The sequence below is a fragment of the Ambystoma mexicanum genome, chromosome 2p (assembly GCF_040938575.1).
Source record: "Ambystoma mexicanum isolate Mex_15411 chromosome 2p, UKY_AmexF1_1, whole genome shotgun sequence".
Taxonomy (NCBI): Eukaryota; Metazoa; Chordata; class Amphibia; order Caudata; family Ambystomatidae; genus Ambystoma; species Ambystoma mexicanum.
This window is the reverse complement of record NC_090923.1, coordinates 1,351,670,405-1,351,697,370: the sequence shown is the minus strand read 5'-3', so window position 1 is coordinate 1,351,697,370 and position 26,966 is coordinate 1,351,670,405. Positions and strand designations below refer to the sequence as shown.

The window sequence follows — 26,966 nt, the reverse complement described above, 5'->3', positions numbered from 1 at the left end:
CGCCTTATACTTTTTATCCCATCTGCCTTTAATAGCCGGCTTGGTAAAAAGTTGTTTAAGGGTCCGCAATCCTATGTCCCATGTATGGTCTAATATAGGGATGGACATTACTGATTTTCTTCTCTTGCTCTTGTGATTGAATAGAAAAAAAAAGTTCTCTTCCCCCAGAACCAGACTGAATTCCTGACGGGCTTTATTGATGGTGGTATGGAAAGCTCCTATGAAGCCGATAACCCGCCTACCCCCCACCGCCCCAGTCTACCAGCTTCCCAAAAGACGAAGCCTGGTGCTCACTCATTCAAACAGCCCTTGCAAACAAAATCCTCAACCTCTGTGATAAAACCATCCTCCAGAAATCCCTGCTCCCCACCTCCAATGCAGACATCGCCTTAGCCATCGCCCCACCAGCCCCCACCCTTCCACTTCTCCCCCGCCTCCCCGACTGATGTCCTCACCACCATCCAACTCCTCAAAGCCTCGAATTGCGTTGGTGACATCTGCCCAGCCAACCTCATCAAGATGTGTGTAGAGTCCCTCGCTCCCACCATCACAAAAATTCATCAACACCTCCTTCGACTCGAGCATGGTCCCCAAATCCATCAAAGCAGCATGGGTCACACCACTCTTGAAAAAACCCTCCCTTGATCCTACCCTTACAACTAACTACCAACCCATTACAACAGTGACCTACCTCCTGAAACCCTCGACTGTACCGCCAACTCCAAACTCACCTAGAAATCAACAACCTTCTTTGTACCTGACAATCTGGTTTCAGGCCCAGAAATAGCACTGAATCCACCCTCCTCAATCTCAAGACTCAGCTGGATCAAATTTGTGATGCTGGAGATCTCGCCATGCTCCTTTTACTTGACCTGTCAGCAGCCTTCGACCTTGTTCACCACGACATCCTCTGCCACCACCTCACCAGCACCTTCAACATCTCCCTCGAAGTGGCAAGCTTGATCAAGTTCTTCCTAAGTGAACGGACCTCCAGGGTCTTCGTTGGGACTGAAACCTCCAACCCCATTCCCATCTCCTTTGGGGTACCCCAAGGATCCTGTCTCTCACCCACACTATACAACATGTACACTAAGCCTCGCTTTGACCACCTAGACAGATTCAACATCTTTTACACTAATTTTGCCGATGAGACAAGTCCTCATCCGACTCTCCGGCAACCCACGAACTTGACACTGAAAACATCAACTGCGTATACAGCATCATCCAAGCTTGGATGGCCAACCACCACCTCTGCTTATATGATGACAGGACAGAGCTGCTCATTGTCGCCTCTCTGCACCGCCTCAAACACTTGGACCCCGCTTTCGCCTCCTTCTGTATTGATGGAAACACCACCCGGTCTCCTCTCATGTCAAAACACTGGGAGTCTACCTTGACTCCGAGCTTAACATGCATAAACATGTGAAGGCCGTTGCCTCGTCAGCTGCCTACTCCACCAAACTCATCAACCTTTCCAGGAAATTCCTCATCCCAAATAACTGCCTCACATTGGCAAGAGTCATTATCGGCAGCAAACTAGATTACTGCAACTCGATCCTTGCAGGAACCTCTGCATAAAACTTCAACAAACTCGAACTGATCCAGAACAACACACAGAGCAGCAAGGGGTCTGAAACGCTCCGATAACATCTCCAGAGTAAGACACGAAGCACACTGGCTCCCAGTCAAAGCGTGCATTGAGTTTAAAATCCTATCCATTACTCATCATTGCATCCACAGCACTGCTCCTCCATACATCACCCACAGCATCTCCAAAAAACCCAACCCACGTAGCCTGCGTTCCTCCTCCTCCATCTCACTAAGCACCCCCAAGATTTCTTTTTTTAAAAATTTGTTTTATTGGTTTTTCAAAAACAAACCTTTGCGTTTAAACTATATTCCATCGCAGTCTAGTTGTCGCCTGCCGCCGCCCCCAAATCCCCCGTCCCTTGTAACAGCCTTCAGTCCTTATGTCTTTTATCAATGTTCCGCGCATGGGTTGCGTTTCACTGCCGATAACCTATTTTTGCTGAATCATCCATTGACACCTTTCTCTGTTGTGGTAACAGTACCCACTGCAGCTTGCAATACACGTAACAGTTGTCTCTACAAATTAAGATCTATGTTTTGTTCCTCTTGGCCTTGTTGGGCGGCTTCTTGCCACACCTCAGTCTCGGCTAGTGTCCATTTCTGGAGGTCCTTCCACCACTCCCTATCAACCGGTCCTTCCTGTGCCTTCCAACTCATTGCTATGCTGCGCTTCACCAGGATGCATGTCAGGTCTTTCAGTTTGCTGGTATGTCTTTTGGCCTTTGGGCACACAAATATGCCGAGCAGGCAAGTCCCAGGGGACCCCATATCCAGTGATATGTCTGCAATAGCTAGCTTATGTGCTATATCTTCCCAAAATTGCTATATCTCCCTGCAGGCCCAGAAGATGTGAACCATGTCTGTGTAATGCAACCCGTATTTCGGACACTTATGCTCTTTATTTTTACTAAAGCTCGCCATTACTTTGGGTGTTGGGTATGCTCTATGTGTTATGTCTAATTGAATGAGCTGTTTGGCATTTCTGGACACCTGCTTGTGATAGGTCGGCATTCTACCCCACTGCTTGTCGATGATGGACCTCTGCAGGTCTTCATCCAACCTGCATCTAGTGTTTTCTAGCACATTCGTGTCTTGGGATATTAGCAGTTTGTATATCCTAGATACCTCGTGACCTCCCTCCGAGATGTTGTACAGTGTTTTTATTGACGCTGTCAGGTTAGGCTCCCTGTTCTGCACTGGCCATTATTGCCTTAGATTCGCCAGGAGGGAGGCATGTAATATGTGTTGTCCTGTATGGCGACCCATGTTTGTTACTAGTGTACGTCATCAGGTAATAAGTTGCCAATTGTGGCTATTTCTAGTGGCTCCCAATATTTCCTCACTTGCAACCGGGCTTGCTGGTCGTATGCTTGCAGTGTTATTAATGGGATTTGGGGCGTATAGGGCACCTGACCATGCGACAGGCTTTATTCCATATTGCCTTACCTAGTCTCAATAGAAGCGGGAGCTTCGTTCAGTACTTAGTTGGTATCCATACCATTTCTTTCATAAAGAACAGGGCGCATGCTGCTTGCAGTAGGTGGGTGTCTTGTGATGGCTCATCCGTCAGCCATTTTGTGGCGAACAGGCTTGCCACAAAGTATGCCTCAAAGTTCGTCACTTTAATGCCTCCTTGGTCGCATGGTCTTTGCAGTTTCGCTAGGGCTAGTCTACTCCGGCCGCCGCTCCAAAGGAATCCCCGGCAAGCTTTTTCCAGCTTCTTGAAGAAGCTCTTGGGAATATCATACGGGACGTTCGCAAAATAATGTAGCAGCCTAGGGAGCACTACCATCTTCAGTAGAGCGGCTCTGCCCATTGGTAGGGGTAATTTCACTGAGGAGTCCATGGACTTCTTAGTTTTCTCTACTGCCTTTAATGTGTTCTGTGAATATTCCATCTTGGGGTCGTGAAAGACATCAATTCCCAGAAAGTTGAATGTTTCTGTCGCCCATTGCACCGGCAACACTGGTAGCTTGTTAAAGTGTTTTTCCCTTATACCCCGCTAATGGGAACAGGCACAATTTATTTTCGCTAATCGTGATGCCTGAGAGCGCCGTGTATCGTTCTAGGACTTATAAAAGTTGATCTCAGGGTTTTGCAAATAAATAAGCATGTCATCAGCATAAAGGGAAATATGAATCCACCTGCCTTGCACCTCTATGCCTGCCCCATGATATTCTTCCCGTAGGTACACTGCAAGTGGTCCCAAGGCTAGTATGAATAACATTGGGACCATAGGCATCCTTGTCTTGTGCCCTTTTCTAGCGTCCAGTGCCTGGAAATCAGGTTACCAGTCTTTACTCGGGCAACCGGCTCTTTGTACAACAGCTGCACCCATTTTGTGTATACAAGGCCTATGCCATACGTAGTCATCGCGGCAAGCAGCCATGGCCATCAGTCAAAGGCTTTTACTGCGTCCAAAGAGGCTATCGCATGGGGGTTCTCACAATCTTTGGTGTGATCTATGACGTGGTGTAGTCTACGCAAGTTCCCTGTGATGTTCCTGCCCAGCACATATCCTGTTTGATGTGGGTGTATCAACTTGGCTATCACTCATTTGAGCCTATTAGCCAGAAGGGCTGTTAGTATCTTACTAGTATCTTACTAGCGACAGGGGCCTGTACGAGCCACAGTCTGTGCGTTATAGTCAACTGTTCGGAATTCAAACAGAAACAAATAATAAGCAAATATGCAACAAGTTTAAGAGAAAATGGTCCCTCTCTACTTTAACCAGGTTAGGAAGGCAGGCTAGTCAGGATCAGCAAACACAATTTAGACCTTCCTAATAATACCCCCTACTAGCTAAGAGCAATAAAAAAGCTAGATGAGATTAACATCTGAAAGGGCGCAGAATTCGAAGCACCAGAATACTCCAGGCTGAAATAAGAAAACACACATCAGAACTATACTACTATGATAAACAGTGGTCTTGTTTAGAATGCAGTTCAAACACTGACCTGGTGTGTGGAAATCCAAGCTTCAGTAGAGGCAAAGGAACACCCTCTCGATGGCCCTGGAATGCAAGAATAGATAACACTAACTGACCCAGGACTAATGCCCCTTCCACCCCCTCTGTCCCTAGCCCTCTTGACTACCTCTTTACCGATATGTTAATGCTCCAATGTTCGAATAGTACCGACGATCCATATAGTTCAGGAGTGGTGAAGAATAAAGGAAAAGAGAGGGGAAGGTTATTAAGGAGCTAACCCGAACGGCACGAGGGACGCACTAGGGTTGGGTTGGTGCACTTAAGCAGCAGAGCGTCCATGAGTTCTGTGCACTGATTTGTTTTGGTGGATGGACACAAGGAATGTGGACCAATATGGTAATACTACTTGAACACGGTCACCATTACAACTTTTGGGTGCACTTGAAACGAGGAAGGTAGATGTAATGGGGAATTGAATTAGCCGTAAATCCTTAAGCGCTGAGGATGAATCAGTTAAATAAGTCTCTGATGAATAGTACTCAAGAACCCCTCCAGCAGAACGTGATATAGTAACTGAACTTACACACGGGTTAAGGATACATGGGTAAACGTATTGAGAACAAGTTAAAGCGACCACACAGGGTTTTGCAATGAAGATGCGTGTCTAAATGTATGAAGTCCGGAATGACAGGAATACACAAACCATTACCGATCCGGAGTACAAGATATGGCTTTCACGGAGATACTGATAGATAATCCGTAACCTAGTAGCGGTTGTGTAGGTTCTTCAAAGAATGCAACAGAGATGCTGGTAGGTAAGCCGCAACTTAGTAGAGGTTGTGTAGATTCTTCAAAGAATGCAACAGAGATGCTGATAGGTAAGCTGTAACTTAGTTGCGGTTGTGTAGAATCTTCAAAGAACAGGAAGAAGCGTATCAACGAGGAACGCCGAAAACAGTGCAGAGCTTCAAACAAGAAACAATCAGAAGAGCCGGCTTCTGGCCACGGGATTGGCTATATAGCGGTCATGTGAAGCATCGTTCACGTGATCACATGGAAATGACTCAACAATGCTCCTCTTGCAACGCGCTATAAGGCCTCCGCACAGTCGCCATGGCGACCGCCCCAACAATCTCTAATGCATATAGAACAGCTTAACAGCGGTTCTATATGCAAATGGGGAACGTCTTCCTCCGTCTCTGCAGGTAGGTGGGAAAAGACAGCGCTTTGCAGCCAAAGTCCTGGAAACACTGGCAGGTATGAGACAGTGGCAGGTTTGTAGGGTTTTAGCAGTGGTATAATTAAGGATTTTCTCAGTGACAATGGGAGAGACTTGGCGTCAAAAGCCTTGTTGATCATTGTTAACACTGGGGGTAGGACCTCCTCCATGTACTCTTTATAAAACTCACTCGGTAGCCCATCCGTCCCAGGCGTCTTCCCTGTCGGTAACTTTCTAACAATCATTCTTAACTCTTCTAGCATTATGGGGGACTCCAACTGTGCCGCTGAGTCCTGGTCTAATTGTGGGAGGGCTATGTGTGCTAGGATCGCCTCTATGTCTGTGGGTTGTGTTGCTGTCTCGTCCGCATATAACTTTTGGTAATATTTAAGGAAACTATTATTTACCCCCCCCTTGTGTCCCATGTACTTTTCCATCTTTGTCTTCCACTGCTTATTTTGCGCTTGGACTCACTCATATATAGCCACACTAGCAGGCGCCCTGGTTTGTCGCTGCCCACATTTTACCTCTATGTATTTTGTGTAATTTAGGGTGCCTTATCTATCCCAATGCTTTAAGCATTCGTGCATCAGGTGGTCTGCCTCATATATATTTTCTGTTTGGTCTACTGTTCGATATAGTGTCTCGATGCCGGCTTCCGCTTCTGCTATGCCTTTCACTATTGTGGATTGTATGCCCCTCGCCTTAGCTATTGCTATACCTCTATTTACCACTTTGAAGGCCTCCCATAGTGTCTGTGTGGACGCTACGCTGCCTATATTATGGTCAAAGTAGTCTTTGATTCCCTTGCAGAGCTGTTCCCGGAATTCCCCGTCCTTCAGAGCCTCACTTCTCAGCTTCCAGGTCGCAAGGTATGCCCTTAGTGGAAGGGCGCGCAATGTTATTGTTAACAGAGTGACACGAATGTACCCTAGCAGCATAGTGTGCGGAGCCCACCTCGCTTACATTTTCTTTGCCTGTAAATAAATAATCTAACCTAGTGACAAGTTTAGTAGAGGCTGCGTAGTGTGAGTATCCTACCTCTCGTGGGTGGCGCTCTCTCCATATGTCCACCAGGTTAAACACCTGTAAAAGTGTTCAGGACTTTAGCCGCGGGGGTTGGGTGCGTGAATTTGTCGTCCGATCTGTCTAGTTTAGGGTCTAGCATGCAGTTGAAGTATCCTCCCCAGAGTAGCGTGCAGTGTCTATTATCATACTTGCACAGAATACACTACTTTATGGATAGGCTGAGGAAAATAGGCATGGTGGAGGACGACACCTGCCCCAAGTGTAAAACCCAGAGAGGGACATTCATTCACATGATATGGCAGTGCCTGAAAGTGCAAATATACTGGGGGAAGGTGCATCAGGAGATCGGGGAGGGCCAGGAGAGATCAATAAGCCTAGACCCAAGGGGAGCAGTAATGGGGATATGGGAAAGGAGGACGTCGGCAGATATGAAGGAAACTTCCTAAATAGTGCATGTATTGTGGCCAAAAGGGACATTGCACAAGAATGGCTGAGCCCGAAACCCCCATACGATTGCAGCATGGAGATCGGGAATGGATGTGGTTAAAAGATGGGATCAGGTGGTGTACAAACAGAGGCTGCTTGCGGAAACATGACAAAATGTGGGGCGGTTGGGACTTAGGGGGGGAGCTCCTGGGGCAGGGAGGGTAATGGTAGGGGGAGGGGGAAGAGACTATATTGACCAGGAACAATGCCAAAGGTGAACTTTCCAGGAAGGATTGGGACTGGGGAATATGGGAAGGAGGGGGAGTGGAGGGACCCATTTGCCAAGGTTTGAAAAGATGTACAATTTGCTGGTGTGTCTTGTTTTGTGGCGAACCCACCAGTGTTTGAAAATAAATAAAATGTTTTTTTTAAAACTTGTTTAAAAAATAAATTAAACCCCAACATGACCATTGGCTACTGTCACGCCCCCATCCACATCCACAAGCCCTCCTGTTGCACCCCGTAATTCCATCAATACACGGCAGAGACAGAGCACAGCAAGTCTCCACACGCACCATTGCACATCCTCACCTTCAGGTTTGCCGACAAGGGGCTGGCCGAACTCAGCGGCGCTGGTTTATGCCTCGCTCTCCATTTCTGCATTGGCGGTTGCCGTGGAGACGCGCCACGGGCATTCCGCGTCTCCGGTGCCGGCGCTTGGACGTTCTTCCTCCATGCGTCCAATCGCGTGTGCGCCAATCACGTGTGTGAGTCACCTGATCACTGGAGCGAGCGTTCAAAAGCGACGCGCGAACTCCCATCCGCGCTTCACAGCTGATCTTGGTTGGACTACGGACGCTGCTTTCCTTGATCTTGGATTTTGCCCTTGGATTCCGACCCGCTTCCCCTTTTGTACCTCGCCTGGACCTGCTTCTTTCTGGCTTTGACCTCGGCTACTCCCATGGACTGCTTCTTGGATTTCCCTTGTTTGGTACCTTGTCTTGAACCGCTCCCCCTGGACACGACCTTGGCTTTTCTCCTGGACTGCAATTGGATTGCCCTTTGGTTTGAACTCTGCTCTCTGGATCACGTGCCATATTGTTTGGCTCACAGTACCAGGTTCCGTATCAGGTGGTGATTCCATCCTTCAAGTGCATTGCCAGGCTGCTACCTTGTCGTCAACCCTGCCGGCCCCCTCAGACGAACACCCTACATCAACATTCCAAACAACCACTCAGGGTAAGCTCCCTTGTAAATAAATATTAAGGATTGTGCACAGGGTGTATTTGTTATCTAACCCGCGTGTTTGCCTTACAGTGGTCGGGGGAACATCTTCCGGCATTACTGGTTCCGGCTGACGACATTCACCACCTGTGGCCTCAAGGGCTGCTCGAGCAGTATATTGATTGTTTGGTCGAGTGGAACTTGGGGACAGAGGTATCATCGTCTACACGACCATCAAGTCTTGACAGACTGTGAAGCCCTTCTGGTCGTTCAGGTGTTGGAACCCGCTGCCGGGGATCCCGTGGCCGCTCTAATGCAAGCGGTTGCATCCCTTAGAACGGAAGTGGCGGCTGCCACCACCGCGATTCATCATCGCTTAGACAACATCCAGAGCAACCGCAACCCTTTACCGCCAGATGCCGAATTTAGGGATCCGGCACCACCAACCCCGGGCCCCTCTGCACCCCTCACGCCACCTACTCCCGTGGTATTGCCCACTCAGTTTCCTTTGGCATCCCCTGAGAAGTTCCAGGGGGACCCCAGAAAATACCGTACCTTTATCAATCAGTGTAAGCTTCATTTCCTTTGTCGGCCCTTAGTCTTTCATGATTCCACCACAAAAGCTGCTTTTCTGCTTTCCCATCTGTCCGGGGTTGCCGCTACTTGGGCTAATCCTTTCCTTGAAAACGATCACCCGGCCCTTTATGATTTCGACCTCCGGGTGAGTGAGTTGGCCAAAATATTTGACACCAGGTATAAAGCCCAGTCCCGGGACCTGGAGCTGCTAGAGCTATCCCAAGGCAGACAATCCTTGATAGAATACATTACACACTTCAATCAGTTGTCAGGTGAAACCTGATGGCAGAAAACAAGAAAGCTGTGGTGTTCTACAAAGGTTTATGTAACTCTATGAAGGACGCCCTTTCTGTTGTTCCTTCCCTTCCTGACACCTATTCTGATCTGGTAGACCTAGCCCTACAGGTAGACGCTCGGAAGTCTGAACGCCGGATGGAGTCAGGCCTTTCTGTAAAACCCTTGCCCTCTTCCACAGATGGTGCGGGTGAACCCATGCAAATAGGAGGTCTACGAAGCCCTATTACCCAAACCAAAAGAGAGCGTCGGAGAACCGACAATGCATGCTTCTATTGTGGCCTCAGTGGATATTTTGTCAAGGAGTGCCCTCGAAGTCCGAAGAACAAGGCTTCGGGTTTTCAGAAAGATCGCCCTTGAGTACGGGGGACAAGGCGAGCTCAGTTTATAACCCCAGGGTTCCTTCATTCGGTACAGTAAGGCCAGTAGTTGTTCAAGCGGTTCTTCAAACGGCCAGGGAGTGTTCACATGAAGTCCACATCGTCATTGATTCAGGAGCTACCGGTTGCTTCATCGACATATCATTGGCCAAGTCACTGAACCTTCCACTGGTAACCAAGATACATCCCGAACCAGTCCAGACAGTGGACGGGTCCTCCCTCGTATCCGGTCCGATCAAGCAGCAGACCGCCCAAATGGACGTGACCATCCAGGGCAACCATAAGGAACAACTGTCCTTTGATCTGATATCAACACCACAGTTCGGGATAATCTTGGGTCTTCCCTGGTTGAAAAAGCATAACCCTCTCATCGATTGGGGTACTGGTCAGGTCTCATTTGAATCTGAGGTATGCCAGCATTTTTGCCTACTGGAAGACGATGTCCTCATCAGTCCCGCAAGGGCACTCGGGGGGGTTACGCATAGTGGATGAGAGTCCTCCTGAAGGGGCACACACAGTGGGAGCCACTGTGTCAGGGGTACCCCCGGAATACCGCGATTTCCATTCGGTTTTTGACAAAGCCTCTGCCAAAGTACTACCACCCCACAGACCGTATGATTGTCCCATTGATCTGATCGATGGGGCAACGCTTCCCAAGGGGCGCATATATTCGCTATCACCATCAGAAGAAATGACCCTGAAGGAATACATACGTCATGCACTTCAATTAGGTCACATCAGGCCTTCTTCTTCCCCTGTGGCTAGTCCCATTTTCTTTGTTCCGAAGAAGGAGGGTGACCTCCGTCCATGTGTAGATTACAGACGCCTGAATGCGGTCACCATAAAAAACCGCTACCCTCTCCCACTCATATCGACCTTGCTAGACAAGCTGACCAATGCTTCTGTATATACCAAGTTGGTGTCATGATCTCTACTTCCAAGAGGTCAGGGTTTTCCCAACTCCCTTGGAAGCAGATCCATAACCCAGGTTCCGAGTGCCAACCAGTCCCAATTGGGACCTTTTGGACCCAGTCCTGGCGCCAGTGGCACCAGGCTCATAAATATGCCCAGTCCCAGCGCGGGAAGCGCCGGGCTCATAATGCTTGGGTGGACTTACCTGCAGCAGACCATGCTGCTTACTTGCCTGCCAGTTGAGCCTCTGATCCCCTTCTGTTTGGAACTACTTTTCCTGTTGGGTGGGGCTGGAGCCACTCCCTAGATTCAGAACACTGGAACTCTTCTGGAAAGCAGGAACTCTTTTCTTACCTAGGCGTGGCTGTGGAAGGAGACACCGAAGCACTACAGGAGGCTATTTAAACCACACCCGGTGGATGAATCTTGCTTTGCGTTATTCTGAAACCTCTGCAGCAGAACGCTCATCGTGTCTTCTGCATCCGGTCCTGGGCCTAAGGAAAAAGGCTTACCATCCTGAATCCAGTCTTCAGCAACACCTATAAAGACAAGAAAGAACAGGTTAGCATTCCGGCATCTGAAAGGCAAAGGCTTACCTACTTTTCGTGCGCTCCGGAGGTCTTCACACTGCATTCCGGCATCTGAAAGACAAAAGCTTACCAACTCTTCGCACGCTTCGGAGGCCTTCGGCGCTGCATCCCGCATCTGAAAGACAAAACAAGGTGCGTTTAAAGACATTGGGGAACTTTAATACTCACGTCCCATTACTCCTTTCCACATCTAATCCAGTGAGTATTCCGGCACCCTGCAGCCGCTCCGAACTCATACCTGCAAAATAAAAAGACAGTTAGAACGCATAGTGAAGCAGGCAACAAGCGCTTACTTACGTGCTTCCAGGCGCTTCTATTCATCACACGGCTCCATCTTCAACTCACTTCAGCCCGTCATCCGCCATCGCCGGAACCCTGCAAAACAAGAGACATCATTACTAAAGACTTTAAAGACATTTGAATGACTCGAAACTTACCGTTCGTGCAGTAAACGACGGACAGCAGTCCTCTGATGTCAAGAGGCCTGCGCTACCTATCCAGTGAAGAAACTGGGTACAGCACCCTGCCCCGAGGCAGATGGAGAGCTCGGCATTCACTTACCTAAGGTGAGAGCGTTAACCTTTGGGGGTCTACAGGAGAGGAGAAGAGGAAAGAGATAGGGACACCCCAATAACCCCAGTTCATTAACCCCATATTTTCTATCTGCAGACATCTTACTCTACACGTCAGGCATACAGTGCACAGAGGTCCAGCCCAAAGAGCCAACCGGGTGCTACACATCACCTTTGAAGATACGGTAGCCGCCCAGTCAAGACCGGCGCCTCTGCGAGAATCAGGTGAGCGTTACAGAACGCAAAGCCCACCGCAAAACTCTCGCCCAGGCGCTATGGAAACCTCGGATACTGACCCCCTAGCCCGGTTACTTGGGGAACTAAGGGCAGAAGTGCATGCAGCTCGTCAGGAAACGAATGCTCTAAGAAGGGAACTAATTATTTCCAAGGAGAGAACAGACAATCTTGCTAGACAAGTGCTACAGTCACAAGCCGGACAGACCCCGTTACCCGCATCAGGGGCAAATCTTCCTTCAACATCCTCTATGAATCCAGTGCAGATCAACCTACCTGGGAATGTACCTCTGGCTCCGCCCGAACGATTTTCTGGTGACCCAAAGAGGTTTGCAGTATTTATCAATCAGTGCCGGTTGCACTTCTTATGCCGGCCAGCAGCCTTTCCAACTGATCAAGCTAAAGTAGCTTTTGTACTTTCGTACCTTAGTGGCAATGCGGCAGACTGGTCGATCCCTCTAGTTCATCAAGATGATCCGGTTATCCATGATTTTCAAGCCTTTCAGCTTAGTATGGAAAAACTGTTCGCAAGACATTCACAGGGGCAGGCCTTGGACAATGAGCTTCTTTCGTTGCGACAGGGTAATCAAGACCTTTTGGCTTATATTGCATCTTTCAATAGACTAATAGTGGAAACTCAATGGCCTGAGGACAAAAGGATTACTCTGTTTTATAGAGGTCTACGTGGAGAGCTCAAAGACGTTTTAGCCCAAGTAGTGAATCCCCCACAAGACTGTTCGGATTATATAGACTTGGTCGTTCAAATAGATCACAGGCTGCAGAACAGGAAGGCCGATCGTTCCAAGTTTGATGCTCGAGTATTTTCCAAACCGCCAACTCCTTCCAAAGGAGTAGACTCCGGGGAACCCATGCAAATAGGGGGTCTGAAAGGTCCTCTAACACAAAGGGAGCGGGAAAGGAGGAAACAGTTGCAATTATGCCTATATTGCGGAAACTCAGGGCACTTTCTTCGAGACTGTCCGGTGAAACCTGCCAAGAAGGCAGTAGGAGCTGCAGTTACCAAAGTTACAAACTCTGAGCAGGGAAACGACCTCGCCCGACAAGAATAGAGGTCCTCTTGCCGAGCGTGAAAACCAGTTCCGTGACCTCGCATTTCGTGATACCTATGGTCCTCATTAGCCCTGATAATCCGGATCGATTACATGCAATTGAAGCTTACGTGGACAGCGGTGCCATCGGCAATTATGTGGATCATGAAATGGTTTTGAGGATGAATCTAACTCTTTGTCCCAAGGCTGTAAAGGACGTCATTACTACGGTGGATGGTACGGAGATAGCCTCCGGGCCAGTAACGCATACCACTCAAGAGGTGACGCTAGTAAGTCAAGATGGACACCATGAGAAGATCGTGTTCGATGTGATCAAGGCCCCTCAGTTTCAGATTATTCTAGGAATACCTTGGTTAGAGAAACACAATCCTCTGATCGATTGGCGATCAAGAACGGTCCAGTTTCCAGAATGTGTCTCTACTTGTCACCCTCCACCTGGTGTTGCACTGGCCGCAATTTCTTCAGAGACTCCCCAGTTACCTCCCGAATACCTAGAATACCAAGATGTTTTCCGGAAGGATCAGGCTAACTCTCTACCTCCTCATAGGTCTTATGACTGCCAGATAGACCTGATACCTGGATCTACTCCTCCTTGTAGTAGAATTTATGCCCTCACCGAGCCTGAGAACCATCACCTTCGACAATACCTGGATCAATACCTGGCAAATGGGTTTATTCGTCCTTCCAAGTCCCCTGCTTCTTCAGCTTTGTTCTTCGTTCCAAAAAAGGAAGGAGACCTTAGAACTTGTATCGATTATCGCTCCCTGAACCAGATCACCGTTAAGAATAGATATCCGTTACCTTTGATCCCTGAACTCCTGGACCAAGTCAGAAAAGCATGCATATATACAAAGCTGGATCTTAGAGGAGCTTACCACTTGGTACGAGTAAAAGAGGGCGATGAATGGAAGACGGCCTTCCGCACCAAGTATGGGCTATTTGAATATCAGGTCATGCCCTTCGGACTTTGCAATGCCCCGGCCGCCTTTCAATATTTTATGAACGATGTCCTCAGAGAGCTCATAGATGTATGTGTTGTTGTTTACATTGACGACATCCTCGTTTATTCTTCATCGGAATCTGAACATCGGAAACACGTGAAAATGGTCCTCGAAAGATTGCGTCAACACAAGCTTTTCGCTAAGTTGGAAAAATGTGTTTTCAGCGTGACTGAAGTTGAATTCTTGGGATTCATATTATCACCTGGCGGAGTGCGTATGGATTCAAAGAAGGTCGATGCAGTTCTCAAATGGCCATCACCATCCTCCGTAAAAGGTGTGCAAAGCATGTTAGGCTTCGCTAACTTTTACCGCAGGTTTATCCCCGAATTCTCTCGAATAGTCCAGCCCATCACTGCCTTGTTAAAGAAAAACAAACGTTTTGAATGGTCTACCGAGGCGGAACAAGCTTTCCAGGATTTGAAGACTAAATTTATCTCTGCACCAATCTTAAAACACCCTCGCCCCGAACTCCCCTACATCGTGGAAACTGATGCTTCAAGCCTTGCCATGGGGGCAGTTCTATCACAAAAGGACCCGGTAACCAATCAGTTGCATCCCGTGGCATTTTGGTCCCGCAAATTCTCGCCTCCTGAAATCAATTACACGATTACTGACAAGGAACTTCTGGCTATCAAGTCTGCCTTTAAGGCTTGGCGGCATTATCTGCTGGGGGCCCGACACACCGTTACTGTGATTACGGATCACCGAAACCTGCAATATTTGAAAACCGCAAAAGCCCAATCCTCTAGACAACTCCGTTGGGCATTATTCTTTGCCGAGTTTGACTTCATAATTACCTATCGACCTGGTACAAAGAACGGTAAAGCTGATGCCCTTTCTCGGATGGGAGTGGAAGAACACTTGATCAACCCTAAACCTGTACCAATCATTCCCGAACAAAGAATTCTGGGTGTAATCGCCACCGAATCCATAGAGGAAGTTAAGGATAAAGCCAGGCAACTGGTAACTCCAGCAGACATACAGAATTGGCATCTGCAGGGAAAGGACTTTGCAGTAAAGGACAACTTATTGTATTTCCAAGAACGATTATACCTACCCAGCACAGATTTACAGAAAAAAGTAATCTCTTGTTATCACGACTCTTTAATGGAAGGTCATCCCGGTATGGCCAAGACCTCAGAAAAGATCAAGCGCTTCTTCTGGTGGCCGTCTTGGAAGAAAGATATCAGAGACTTTATAATGTCCTGTGGAGTATGCGCCCAAAACAAGAGTCAAAAGGAAAGACCAGCAGGCCTCTTACGCCCTATTGACATCCCATCTCGCCCTTGGCATACGCTTTCTATGGACTTCATCACCGATCTACCTCCATGCTCCGGATACAATACGATTCTAGTAATCGTGGACTTATTCTCCAAGATGGCGCATTTCATTCCGCTCAAAGGCTTGCCAACAGCAGCAACTCTGGCCCGAGAATTTCTCGAAAACATCGTCCGACTGCACGGTTTTCCTTCGGTTCTAATTTCGGATCGAGGTAGTCAATTTATTTCCCATTTTTGACGAAGTTGCTGTCGGTCGGCTCAAATTGATGTGAGACTATCGACCAGTCACCACCCTCAGACCGACGGACAAACCGAGAGGACCAATCAAACTCTGGAACAGTATTTACGCTGCATGCTGCAACAAACTGAAAAAACTTGGAAAGATATCCTTTGGATAGCCGAATATGCCTACAATAACTCTGTCCATTCGGGAACTGGGAAAACCCCGTTTTTTCTTTTGTACGGCAGTCACCCTCGAACCTCGGAGTTGGATCCCCTCCAAGATCTGGAAACACCAGCAGTAGACTACCTGCATTCTACAATCACCCAAGCCTTTAAGGAAGCTGTTTCTCACCTTCAAAGGGCTAAAGAACAATACAAGAAAGGAGCAGATCAACATCGGAAGGAAGCCCCTCACTATCAAGTAGGGGATCAAGTCTGGTTATCCACCAAATATCTATCTCTAAAAGGGCCACGCACATTCAACCCAAGATACCTTGGTCCCTATTCCATCACTACCATAGTAAACCCTGTAGCGGTCAAGTTGGACTTGCCCCCGCACATGAAGATACATCCGGTCTTCCACGTCTCTCTATTAAAACCCGTGCAACCTCAAACCCGACTAACCAAATCTCCAAAACCTATCCTAGTTGATGGAGAACTCGAGTTTGAAGTCAAAAGCATTCTGGACTCCAAGATCTCCAAATCTAAACTATTCTACCTAATTGACTGGAAAGGCTACGGCCCCCAAGAGAGATCCTGGGAACCTGCTGAATATGTCCACGCTCCTCGCCTAATCAAAAGATTTCACCGAACATTTCCTGACAAGCCAAAACCCCCGGAGAAGCCCGGTTTGGGAGGGGCCTTGAGGGGGGGTACTGTCATGATCTCCGCTTCCAAGAGGTCAGGGTTTTCCCAACTCCCTTGGAAGCAGATCCATAACCCAGGTTCCGAGTGCCAACCAGTCCCAATTGGGACCTTTTGGACCCAGTCCTGGCGCCAGTGGCACCAGGCTCATAAATATGCCCAGTCCCAGCGCGGGAAGCGCCGGGCTCATAATGCTTGGGTGGACTTACCTGCAGCAGACCATGCTGCTTACTTGCCTGCCAGTTGAGCCTCTGATCCCCTTCTGTTTGGAACTACTTTTCCTGTTGGGTGGGGCTGGAGCCACTCCCTAGATTCAGAACACTGGAACTCTTCTGGAAAGCAGGAACTCTTTTCTTACCTAGGCGTTGCTGTGGAAGGAGACACCGAAGCACTACAGGAGGCTATTTAAACCACACCCGGTGGATGAATCTTGCTTTGCGTTATTCTGCAACCTCTGCAGCAGAACGCTCATCGTGTCTTCTGCATCCGGTCCTGGGCCTAAGGAAAAAGGCTTACCATCCTGAATCCAGTCTTCAGCAACACCTATAAAGACAAGAAAGAACAGGTTAGCATTCCGGCATCTGAAAGGCAAAGGCTTACCTACTTTTCGTGCGCTCCGGAGGTCTTCACACTGCATTCCGGCATCTGAAAGACAAAAGCTTACCAACTCTTCGCACGCTCCAGAGGCCTTCGGCGCTGCATCCCGCATCTGAAAGACAAAACAAGGTGCGTTTAAAGACATTGGGGAACTTTAATACTCACGTCCCATTACTCCTTTCCACATCTAATCCAGTGGGTATTCCGGCACCCTGCAGCCGCTCCGAACTCGTACCTGCAAAATAAAAAGACAGTTAGAGCGCATCGTGAAGCAGGCAACAAGCGCTTACTTACGTGCTTCCAGGCGCTTCTATTCATCACACGGGCTCCATCTTCAACTCACTTCAGCCCGTCATCCGCCATCGCCAGAACCCTGCAAAACAAGAGACATCATTACTAAAGACTTTAAAGACATTTGAATGACTCGAAACTTACCGTTCGTGCAGTAAACGACGGACAGCAGTCCTCTGAAGTCAAGAGGCCTGCGCTACCTATCCAGTGAAGAAACTGGTTACAGCACCCTGCCCCGAGGCAGATGGAGAGCTCGGCATTCACTTACCTAAGGTGAGAGCGTTAACCTTTGGGGGTCTACAGGAGAGGAGAAGAGGAAAGAGATAGGGACACCCCAATAACCCCAGTTCATTAACCCCATATTTTCTATCTGCAGACATCTTACTCTACACGTCAGGCATACAGTGCACAGAGGTCCAGCCCAAAGAGCCAACCGGGTGCTACACATCACCTTTGAAGATACGGTAGCCGCCCAGTCAAGACCGGAGCCTCTGCGAGAATCAGGTGAGCGTTACAGTTGGATCTCCAGGGAGCATACAATCTGGTCCGTATGCGCTCTGGTGACGAGTGGAAAACGGCCTTCTGCTCCCGTCAGGGGTTGTATGAGTATATGGTGATGCCTTTTGGCCTTTGCAATGCCCCCGCCACTTTCCAACGGTTCGTTAACGACATATTCAGTGATATTCTGGACATACATGTCGTAGTATATCTAGATGACATACTAGTCTTTTCCCAAACTATGGCCGAGCATGTCCTTCATGTTAGGGAAGTACTCACACGACTCAGAAAACATTCCTTATATGCCAAACCCGAGAAATGCCCATTTCACACAGCCGAAGTCGAATTCCTGGGTTTTCATATCTCCCCTGGGTGGCTGACTATGAACCAGTCCAAGGTCCAAGCCATCATAGATTGGCCGATCCCTGTCACTGTGAAACAACTGCAATCTTTCTTGGGGTTCGCTAACTTTTATCGGAGATTCATCGCAAATTTCTCTTCCATTGTGGCACACCTAACCGCATTGACCAGTCTCGCGGTGTTGTTTGACTGGACCGCTACACACCAAGTAGCCTTTGATACCCTCAAAACCTCGTTCACCACGGCTCCTGTCTTGCAACACCCGGACCCAGAACTCCCGTATGTCGTGGAAGCAGATGCCTCTTCATTCGCTTTGGGGGCCATCCTGTCCCAACCATGTCCCTCCACCGGAGCACTACACCCGGTGGCCTACCATTCCAGGAAATTCACACCGACCGAGACACACTATACGGTCACCGAAAAAGAGCTCCTAGCAATCAGGGATGCGTTTCTGGTCTGAAGACATCATCTCCTGGGGGCAAAGCACCAGACCACAGTCTACACTGACCACAAAAACCTACAGGACCTAGCGTCATTGAAGTGTGTCAACAGTAGACAGGTTTGTTGGCATCTCTTCTTTTCTGCCTATGATTTTCTTGTCAAGCATAGACCTGGGGCGATCCATGGAAAAGCTGACGCCTTGTCTCGTTCACCAGGGGGGGTACCCCTTCCTTCGTATCCCGAAATGCTTCTAGGCGAAGGCCATGTAGTTTGTGCTTGCACTCCACCCCCACCTATGTTGACTGCTATTCGACAATGGGTTGCACAACATCCCCAGATACTAGCTGACTGGGATCCTGACATACAAGACGGCTTGCCTTTTGTTCAAGGGAAATTATTCCTACCCACCAATGACACACGTAACCAGGCTTTGGAGTGGTCCCATAATGCTCTCATCAATGGTCACCCAGGTCAACGACGAACCCTGGAATTATTGAAACGCTGGTGCTGGTGGCCATCGATGCGACGAGATGTGGAGACTTATGTCAACACCTGCTCTATATGCCCACAGTGCAAAACACAGAGAGGCCGTCCATTGGGATTACTACAGCCCTTGCCCATACCCCCAAAACCTTGGCATACGGTGTCCATGGATTTGATAACAGAATTACCATGTATTCAGGGTTATGACACGGTTTGGGTAGTAGTAGACTCGTACACCAAAATGGCCCGCTTTGTACCGTGTAAAGGCATCCCCACCACTCCTTCCTTGGCCCGAATGTTCTTCAGGTCTGTTTTCTGTCTGTTCGGTCTGCCATGTGTCATTGTGTCAGACCGTGGAACACAGTTCACGTCACGTTTCTGGGTGGCCCTTACCAAACTACTGGGTATTGACGCACACTTCTCGTCGGCCTACCATCCCGAAAGCGATGGCCAGACCGAAAGAGTAAATCAGGCCTTGGAACAGTACCTACGTTGTTTAGCCTTGCAATTCCAATACACTTGGCTTGATTCACTACATTACGCAGAATTTGCCTACAACACCACCATGCATTCATCCACTGGGTTCTCCCCTTTCTACTCACTCTACGGCCAGCATCCACGTACTCTCCCTTTTTCTGATTCTGACTTTGCCAATACCCCCGCACTACGGACCAGGACACCTGCGGCAAATGACTGTGCCCGGGATCTCGCATCCATACATACCCAAACCCTTGTCCATCTCCGGGAAGCACAGGAGTCGATGCGGACAGCCGCTACCAAAAGGAGAAAGGAGGCTCCTTCATACTCACCGGGCGATCGGGTGTGGTTGTCTACGCGTCACCTGCGCATACCGGGTTCACGTAAACTACTACCCCGTTTCGACGGCCCATATAGGGTCTCCAAGGTCCTGAACCCGGTAGCTTACCGACTTGCTGTCCCCGCTTCGTGGAGACTGCACCCTGTTTTTCACACGTCCCTTCTCAAACCCTGCCTCGATGCCACTCGCATGACACCCACTGCCGGTCCTGTTTCACTGGCCTCCCAGGAGGATTATGAGGTTAGCGCTATTTTGGGGTCCCGGATTGTTAGAGGGCAGTTGCAGTACCTGGTAGACTCGTTGGGCTATGGTCCTGAGGAACGGTCCTGGGTCCCGTCTCCTGACGTCCATGCTCCGTTGTTGGTGGCTCAGTTCCACAGGGAGTACCCTTCAAGCCCACGGGGTCGTGGGCCTTTGAGGGGGGGCTCTGTCACGCCCCCATCCACATCCACAAGCCCTCCTGTTGCACCCCATAATTCCATCAATACACGGCAGAGACATAGAGCACAGCAAGTCTCCACACGCACCATTGCACATCCTCACCTTCAGGTTTGCCGACAAGGGGCTGGCCGAACTCAGCGGCGCTGGTTTATGCATCGCTCTCCATTCCTGCATTGGCGGTTGCCGTGGAGACGCTCCACGGGCATTCCGCGTCTCCGCTGCCGGCGCTTGGACGTTCTTCCTCCACGCGTCCAATCGCGTATGCGCCAATCACGTGTGTGAGTCACGTGATCACTGGAGCGAGCGTTCAAAAGCGACGCGCGAACTCCCATCCGCGCTTCACAGCTGATCTTGGTTGGACTACGGACGCTGCTTTCCTTGATCTTGGATTTTGCCCTTGGATTCCGACCCGCTTCCCCTTTTGTACCTCGCCTGGACCTGCTTCTTTCTGGCTTTGACCTCGGCTACTCCCATGGACTGCTTCTTGGATTTCCCTTGTTTGGTACCTTGTCTTGAACCGCTCCCCCTGGACACGACCTTGGCTTTTCTCCTGGACTGCAATTGGATTGCCCATTGGTTTGCACTCAGCTCTCTGGATCACGTGCCATATTGTTTGGCTCACAGTACCAGGTTCCGTATCAGGTGGTGATTCCATCCTTCAAGTGCATTGCCAGGCTGCTACCTTGTCAACCCGGCCGGCCCCCTCAGACGAACACCCTACATCAACATTCCAAACAACCACTCAGGGTAACCTCCCTTGTAAATAAACATTAAGGATTGTGCACAGGGTGTATTTGTTATCTAACCCGCGTGTTTACCTTACAGTGGTCGGGGGAACATCTTCCGGCATTCCTGGTTCCGGCTGACGACATTCACCACCTGTGGCCTCAAGGGCTGCTCGATCAGTATATTGATTGTTTGCTCAAGTGGAACTTGGGGACAGAGGTATCATCGCCTACACGACGATCAAGTCTTGACAGCTACATTGTTTTGGGGATGACAGCCCAGATGCATTTTAAGCTCACCAATGATAAAACTTGTAATAACTCTAAATTCAATGACATCCAGACTACCATCAAACATTGGATAGATTCTAACTGGCTAAGCCTTAATAGCTCAAAAATAAATTATGCAGTCAACAACACCAATAAAATAAAAAAGTACCATCAACAATCTTCTACATACACACACTCAGGACTGTTAAGCTTCCCATTGTCCAAAAGGTAAAGACATGGAGAGATTTTTATGATCAGCATCTTGACACGTCCGTACAGATGGCTTATCAGAGGTTCTACCACTTACTACAGCCACCTCTTTAAAAAGAAATCCACCCCTATCATCTGAAGAAACATTCAGGCAACAGAGGTAGAGTCATCACTGTTGATTATGTTAATGCTGTAAAGGTGGGCTGCACCTAAAAGCAATCTAGAAGAGTACAAGTCCTGCAAAATCAAACTGCTAGAAGAACAGTAGTTCATTTACCACCTTTCTTTCTCATAACCTAAGTACTTTGTAAAATGAATTGCCATAAATGGAAACCTATCACTTTTACAGTGGACACCTTTACGTAAAAATGTCACCACCAGAACACCCGCTTACTTGAAAGCTAGACTTCTATCAAATTATCCAAAATGAACCCAACGATCCTCAGAGTCACCTCACAGAAACCCCCAGATTTAGTCTGAAATCGGCTGGGATTGGAACTTTTTCAGTGCAGGTAGCTGCCAAATGGGGTAATTTCCCACTTGAACTCGTACCTCAACAAGTTTAAACAAACTTTCTACTCATTTATTGCATATACACCTTGGCTTGTAATTCTTAATTTAAGCACACTGTAAATCTGCTTGCCTCAGATGCATTTTCATGTCTAAATGAGTGAAATAATGCCTCCTGACCCACCGCGCTACAAAAAGAAACATGATCACCCTGAAAGAGGCCCTCAGCCAATTAGGCTGCATCAAACACCGGCATTTGTAGCCGATGCAGCACTCACATTCATTGCACACTGAAAGCTGCATGCCTCTTACCAGAGCCACCATTGCATCCATGCCTTCTCTGAACACACTGGCACCACCTTTAGACTCAATGTTTTCATCCATTTAAGTCTAGTCTGTTCGTATTGTCGATTATGGTTAAAAACAACACTAAAAAGACACAAAGGACATGACTACACCAATCCCATGAGTACTTTTGTTAAATATAAAAAAGGCCTTGACACAGACATCTTCAAATCTCAGGTGCTAAAGGCGATGACTATCCAGCCAGTAAAGGCACTGCCATTCAACGATGATGGTCATTTCTTTGATCTGCGTCTTCACTTGAGTAGTGGCAATTACCAACCGGGACCGCCTGCTAGTTATCACCCCAGCAAATTGATAGACCATAAATAGTCCTCTTTATAAATGATGTGCTGATGAATGATGCAGTAATTCATGAAACAGAATGTTATCAGATGTTAAATAGATTCAAAAGTAACACTCAATTTCATCTCTGTAATCCTATACCTTTAGAAAATACACCCTAATACAGGACTAATCATATACATTTACTAGGGATTGAATATCACCAGGACATTTGATTCTCTAAGTAATACGATTGTCTTGGCCACATCTATATAGAAAGGGCAAAGTACATGAGTTGGCAAAACTATCAGCTGTAAAATGTATCTACTACTTGAGTTCCCCAATAGTTTATAAGTGCAGATTAATTTTAGGATGTCCCAAATATTATCGTACAGCACTATTTCTCCAGATAAACATTGCTGAACGTCGCAGAATATGCACTTCTACATGTAGCAGAGTGTTCAGAAAGGTATTACTTCTAACACGATTTTACAACTTGTAGTAGATGTATGGAGGAACAAAATACCAATTCTGTCCCTCCAATATGCCCCGTCTTTTCAAATACATGAATATAAATTATTTACATTGAACCAGGCTTTAACAATGTGAATAAGTAACAAAGAATTCTAATGGGGAACATTACATTATTTTCACAAATATAAGTGGAATACAGTATCCTGGACATAGAGGTTCTGCCTCAATTAATGCATTATTGGATAGTAATCGTGAATCAAAACAAATGGTGTTAGACACTTCATTGCATTTGAAAGAACCCTTGCAGCCAAATACTCAATGAGAGAATTTGTAAATGTATAAAATTCTCATCACAAAAGACATTACCATAACTTAAATTAAGACAAAGGGCAAACACCTTGACAAATTGGTATGGCAACAGTGCATGATTTATGGAGATAAGCCTACATGTTTTGTCTATACATATCTTTTACACAGAAGGTCATTACAAATTCATGTAGCGATGCTATGTTATGCCACATAGCCAAAGATATGTCCACCATTTATTAGCCGTCAATTGGCTATGTGGAAAGGTTGAACAATGATACAAAGCAAGTCAAGTGCGAAGTCAACTGATCTTTTATTTATTATTTGTATCACCAGGTAAGGGTTGGAAAAGGTGCCTATTGGAATGAGAAGAACCATCTAAAAATAACAAAGGGTTGATCTGTAGAACGTCGTCAAGGATGAGACAACAGTACATTTCTATGTGGATTTGTTCCAACAGTAAAAATTCTCCTTCCCTCCAGAAATATGCCAGGAACTCCCTATTCCAATACCCAAAGTTCCAAGGTGGTGGCCAATACAAAAGTCCAAATCGACTAACAAGTCCTTTAGCTTCATGGTTAACTCTACTTTTACAACAGAAATCCTGGCAAACACAGTTCAAAACCTAGTCTGCCAAGGTCTTTCCCTACTCTACAAACACACAGCAAAACAATTCCCTGTGTATACTCTGCAGGAAGTACTGACCACTTCAGGGTCTTCATTCTTCTTGGCTTCTTCGATTCTTCTGGGTGGATCAAGACCTATCTCCTGGTTCCTTGTCTAGGCCTCTTTAAGGTATCTGGTATTCTTCGAGATACCTTTCACTAGGCATTACTGTAGTCCATTTTCTTCATTAGATACGACTATGCAGGCCATAGTACTGTCTCAGCACATTATTCCTTCATAGGCCAGGGTACTCGCTTCTTCTCCTGCCCTTTTCAGACCTCCCCACTGCCTCTTGTCTTTATTAGGAAAGTTATTACACCCCCCATCCCTCACAACCCGACTCAATCTGGGACCTTGTTAGGCAGTCAGTATCTTCACCCTTCTGCCAGGGGTCTCTCCCTGTGAGGTTTTCTTTATGTTCAAGCTTCTCTTGCGAGGGCACAGTCCTCCAGCCTTGCATCATGTTTTTAGTCTTCTGACTTATATTTGGCAGAATTTCTGCTCCAATACTGCTTGCAAATAGGCTAACTCTGTCCATGTATCAGACTCCCTGTTTCTGAAGGGAACTGTGAACAGCATGTCTGCTTTCTCCTAGGTTGTCCCCCTTAATTGTTTTTCACTGGCCCATTTCATACACCTGGGCTGCGGGTTCTATTTGTAAGCCAGCCTGGGGTAACTCTTTTATATGATTGGCCCATCTTAGGTATTTTGATTGGCCCTTTCTCTGTGGATCATTTAAATGGTTTGTAATGCCATTATTAGTAACCCCTTCACGTGGGTTCAAAATATTAACTGGCGCTGTAAATTCAGCGCCTTCTTGGAATATTTGTTGTGCTTGTTTATGCTTCAGTGGTTCTCTGTGGTTGTCATACCAGACTGTGCTTTGAGGTCAGGAACCTTCCTTCCCTCTGAATATACATGTATGTCCATTCCAGCGAATGCTTATGGCCCAGGGAACACTTTAGCTTGCGATGTGTCTCCATCACAGCTCAGGACTCCTGGGACTTGTAGTTCTCTTCACGTTCGAGTGGGCTGGTATCTACATAGTGGGATATTAGATACTGCTTCTCTGATGTGGTGACATGCTCAGGGAATCTGGCTCCAATCACCCTCTAAGAGGCCTATCAGGAAACATCCGGACTACCCCAGTCCCCTGTTGCTCAGCCTCCTCATACTCTTCTTTGGTCGCCCCTCCTCTCACCTCTCCCCACTCAAATCGGTCTACTACTCTGCTATTCGCTCCCTCTGCCTCCTCTCAACTCTTGACTATATCTCTTCTTCTCTCACCTCACTTGGTTGGCTTCCATTCCACTCTCTACTCAAATTCAACTTCCTCTGCCTAGTCTTCAAATCCCTCTACGGTTTTGCCCCCCCTACCTATCCTCCCTCCTTACTTTCTACACTCCTTCCCGTTCTCTCCGGTCTGCTGATCTCTTCCTTCTCTCTCCTCGAACTTCCCCCCAACCCCCTTCCACTCTTTCCAATTGCTCGCTCCTTTCCATTGGAACTGCCTCCCCCCCTCTATCTGCTCCATTCCCTCCTACCCTATCTTCCGCACATCTCTAAAATCTCATCTCTTCCACTCACCTCCCTAACCCTTCCACTCTACTCCCTCCTACCCACCTTCTAGCATCTCTAATTCTTATCTCTTCCATTCCTCTCCCTTTCACTGCCTCCTTCCTCTTTACTTCTGCTTTTACCACTACTCATTCCTCTTTTTCTCTCTCGTGCCTTGTTCCTTCTTCTCTCTCACCAATACTCATCTATAATCTAAACTGTTTCTTGTACTGTTTTCTGTTTTGATTCCATTTGTTATGTAATGCTTGATGTTTCTAATGTTTGTTGTATCTTGCTTGTTCTTCTTGTAAAGCATTTTGAATTAAAACGCTATATAAATTCAATAAAATACAAAGGATGAAGGAGTTTCTCTAACACACCTAAGGTATCCATTTGCTTATTGTAAGGGAAAACACATAATACACATTGACGAGGAAGAATCTGCATAATAAAAACTAATAAGCATAAAACTCTAGAATTCCCTCATAATACTACTTTCCACATTCGACTAACCCGTCTCCTTTTCTTTATCATCGGAGTACCGATCACAACATGAATGACGCAGTACATATGACTAACAGTGTCTAAAGTCTGCGAGGCGGGCAATTAAGGAGAACATTATACCTGCATCAGTTTTAATTAGTATTTGTATGTTTACAGTGTTTGAAGCCGTATTTGTTAACGGTCAATGTTATTGTGATTTTTCATTACTGATCATTTTTTTATAATTCTCTTCTCCTAGCATTTATTTTATAATATGCTACATATTTTGTTATACTATATTCATTTGAATAAAATAACATTTTCCTGGAAAAAAATGCGACCTCTGCATGTCAACGAATATAAAGAAATATTTTATGGCTTGTGCTTTAATGCAGTTCCAGAGACAGATCTAGAACGAATTCTAGATTTTTCATCTAATGTTTCATTTAGAATGTCACAAAACCAATAGGTATGTTATATGTGTCAGGATGGAAAGAAGACATACAACATGCAAGCAGTTCTTGCTTACCTTCACTTGTCACACCTTCTTCCAGTTCATCCCCCTTCTATGACAAGAAAGACAGTGTTTCAAAAGAGAATGCACTTTAGCAGTTACACAAATATGGATTCTGCAAAAGCTAGGTGAGATAATGACATATATTCTATACATCTTACTCTGTATAGCAGGGCAAAGGCAACCGAAAAAATTAAAGCACCATACTGACACATCAGCTTGGTCCCATCTCTCTAGCATTTCTGGAAGAAAAGGAAGACCCTGTTCTTAAAGGAGCAACCTGC

General features: G+C 47.2%; 1 protein-coding gene across 7 annotated transcripts in view; it reads right to left on the bottom strand.

The window, feature by feature from the left end:
- The window catches only part of TOM1L2 (target of myb1 like 2 membrane trafficking protein), a 1,130,890-nt gene that overhangs the window by 75,506 nt on the left and 1,028,418 nt on the right, over positions 1-26,966 (bottom strand). For all 7 annotated transcript variants that reach the window (XM_069645711.1, XM_069645714.1, XM_069645717.1 and 4 more), the window contains one exon: positions 26,698-26,734. In XM_069645711.1, coding sequence (XP_069501812.1) covers positions 26,698-26,734 — 37 coding nt within the window. The remainder of the gene's footprint in view (positions 1-26,697; positions 26,735-26,966) is intronic.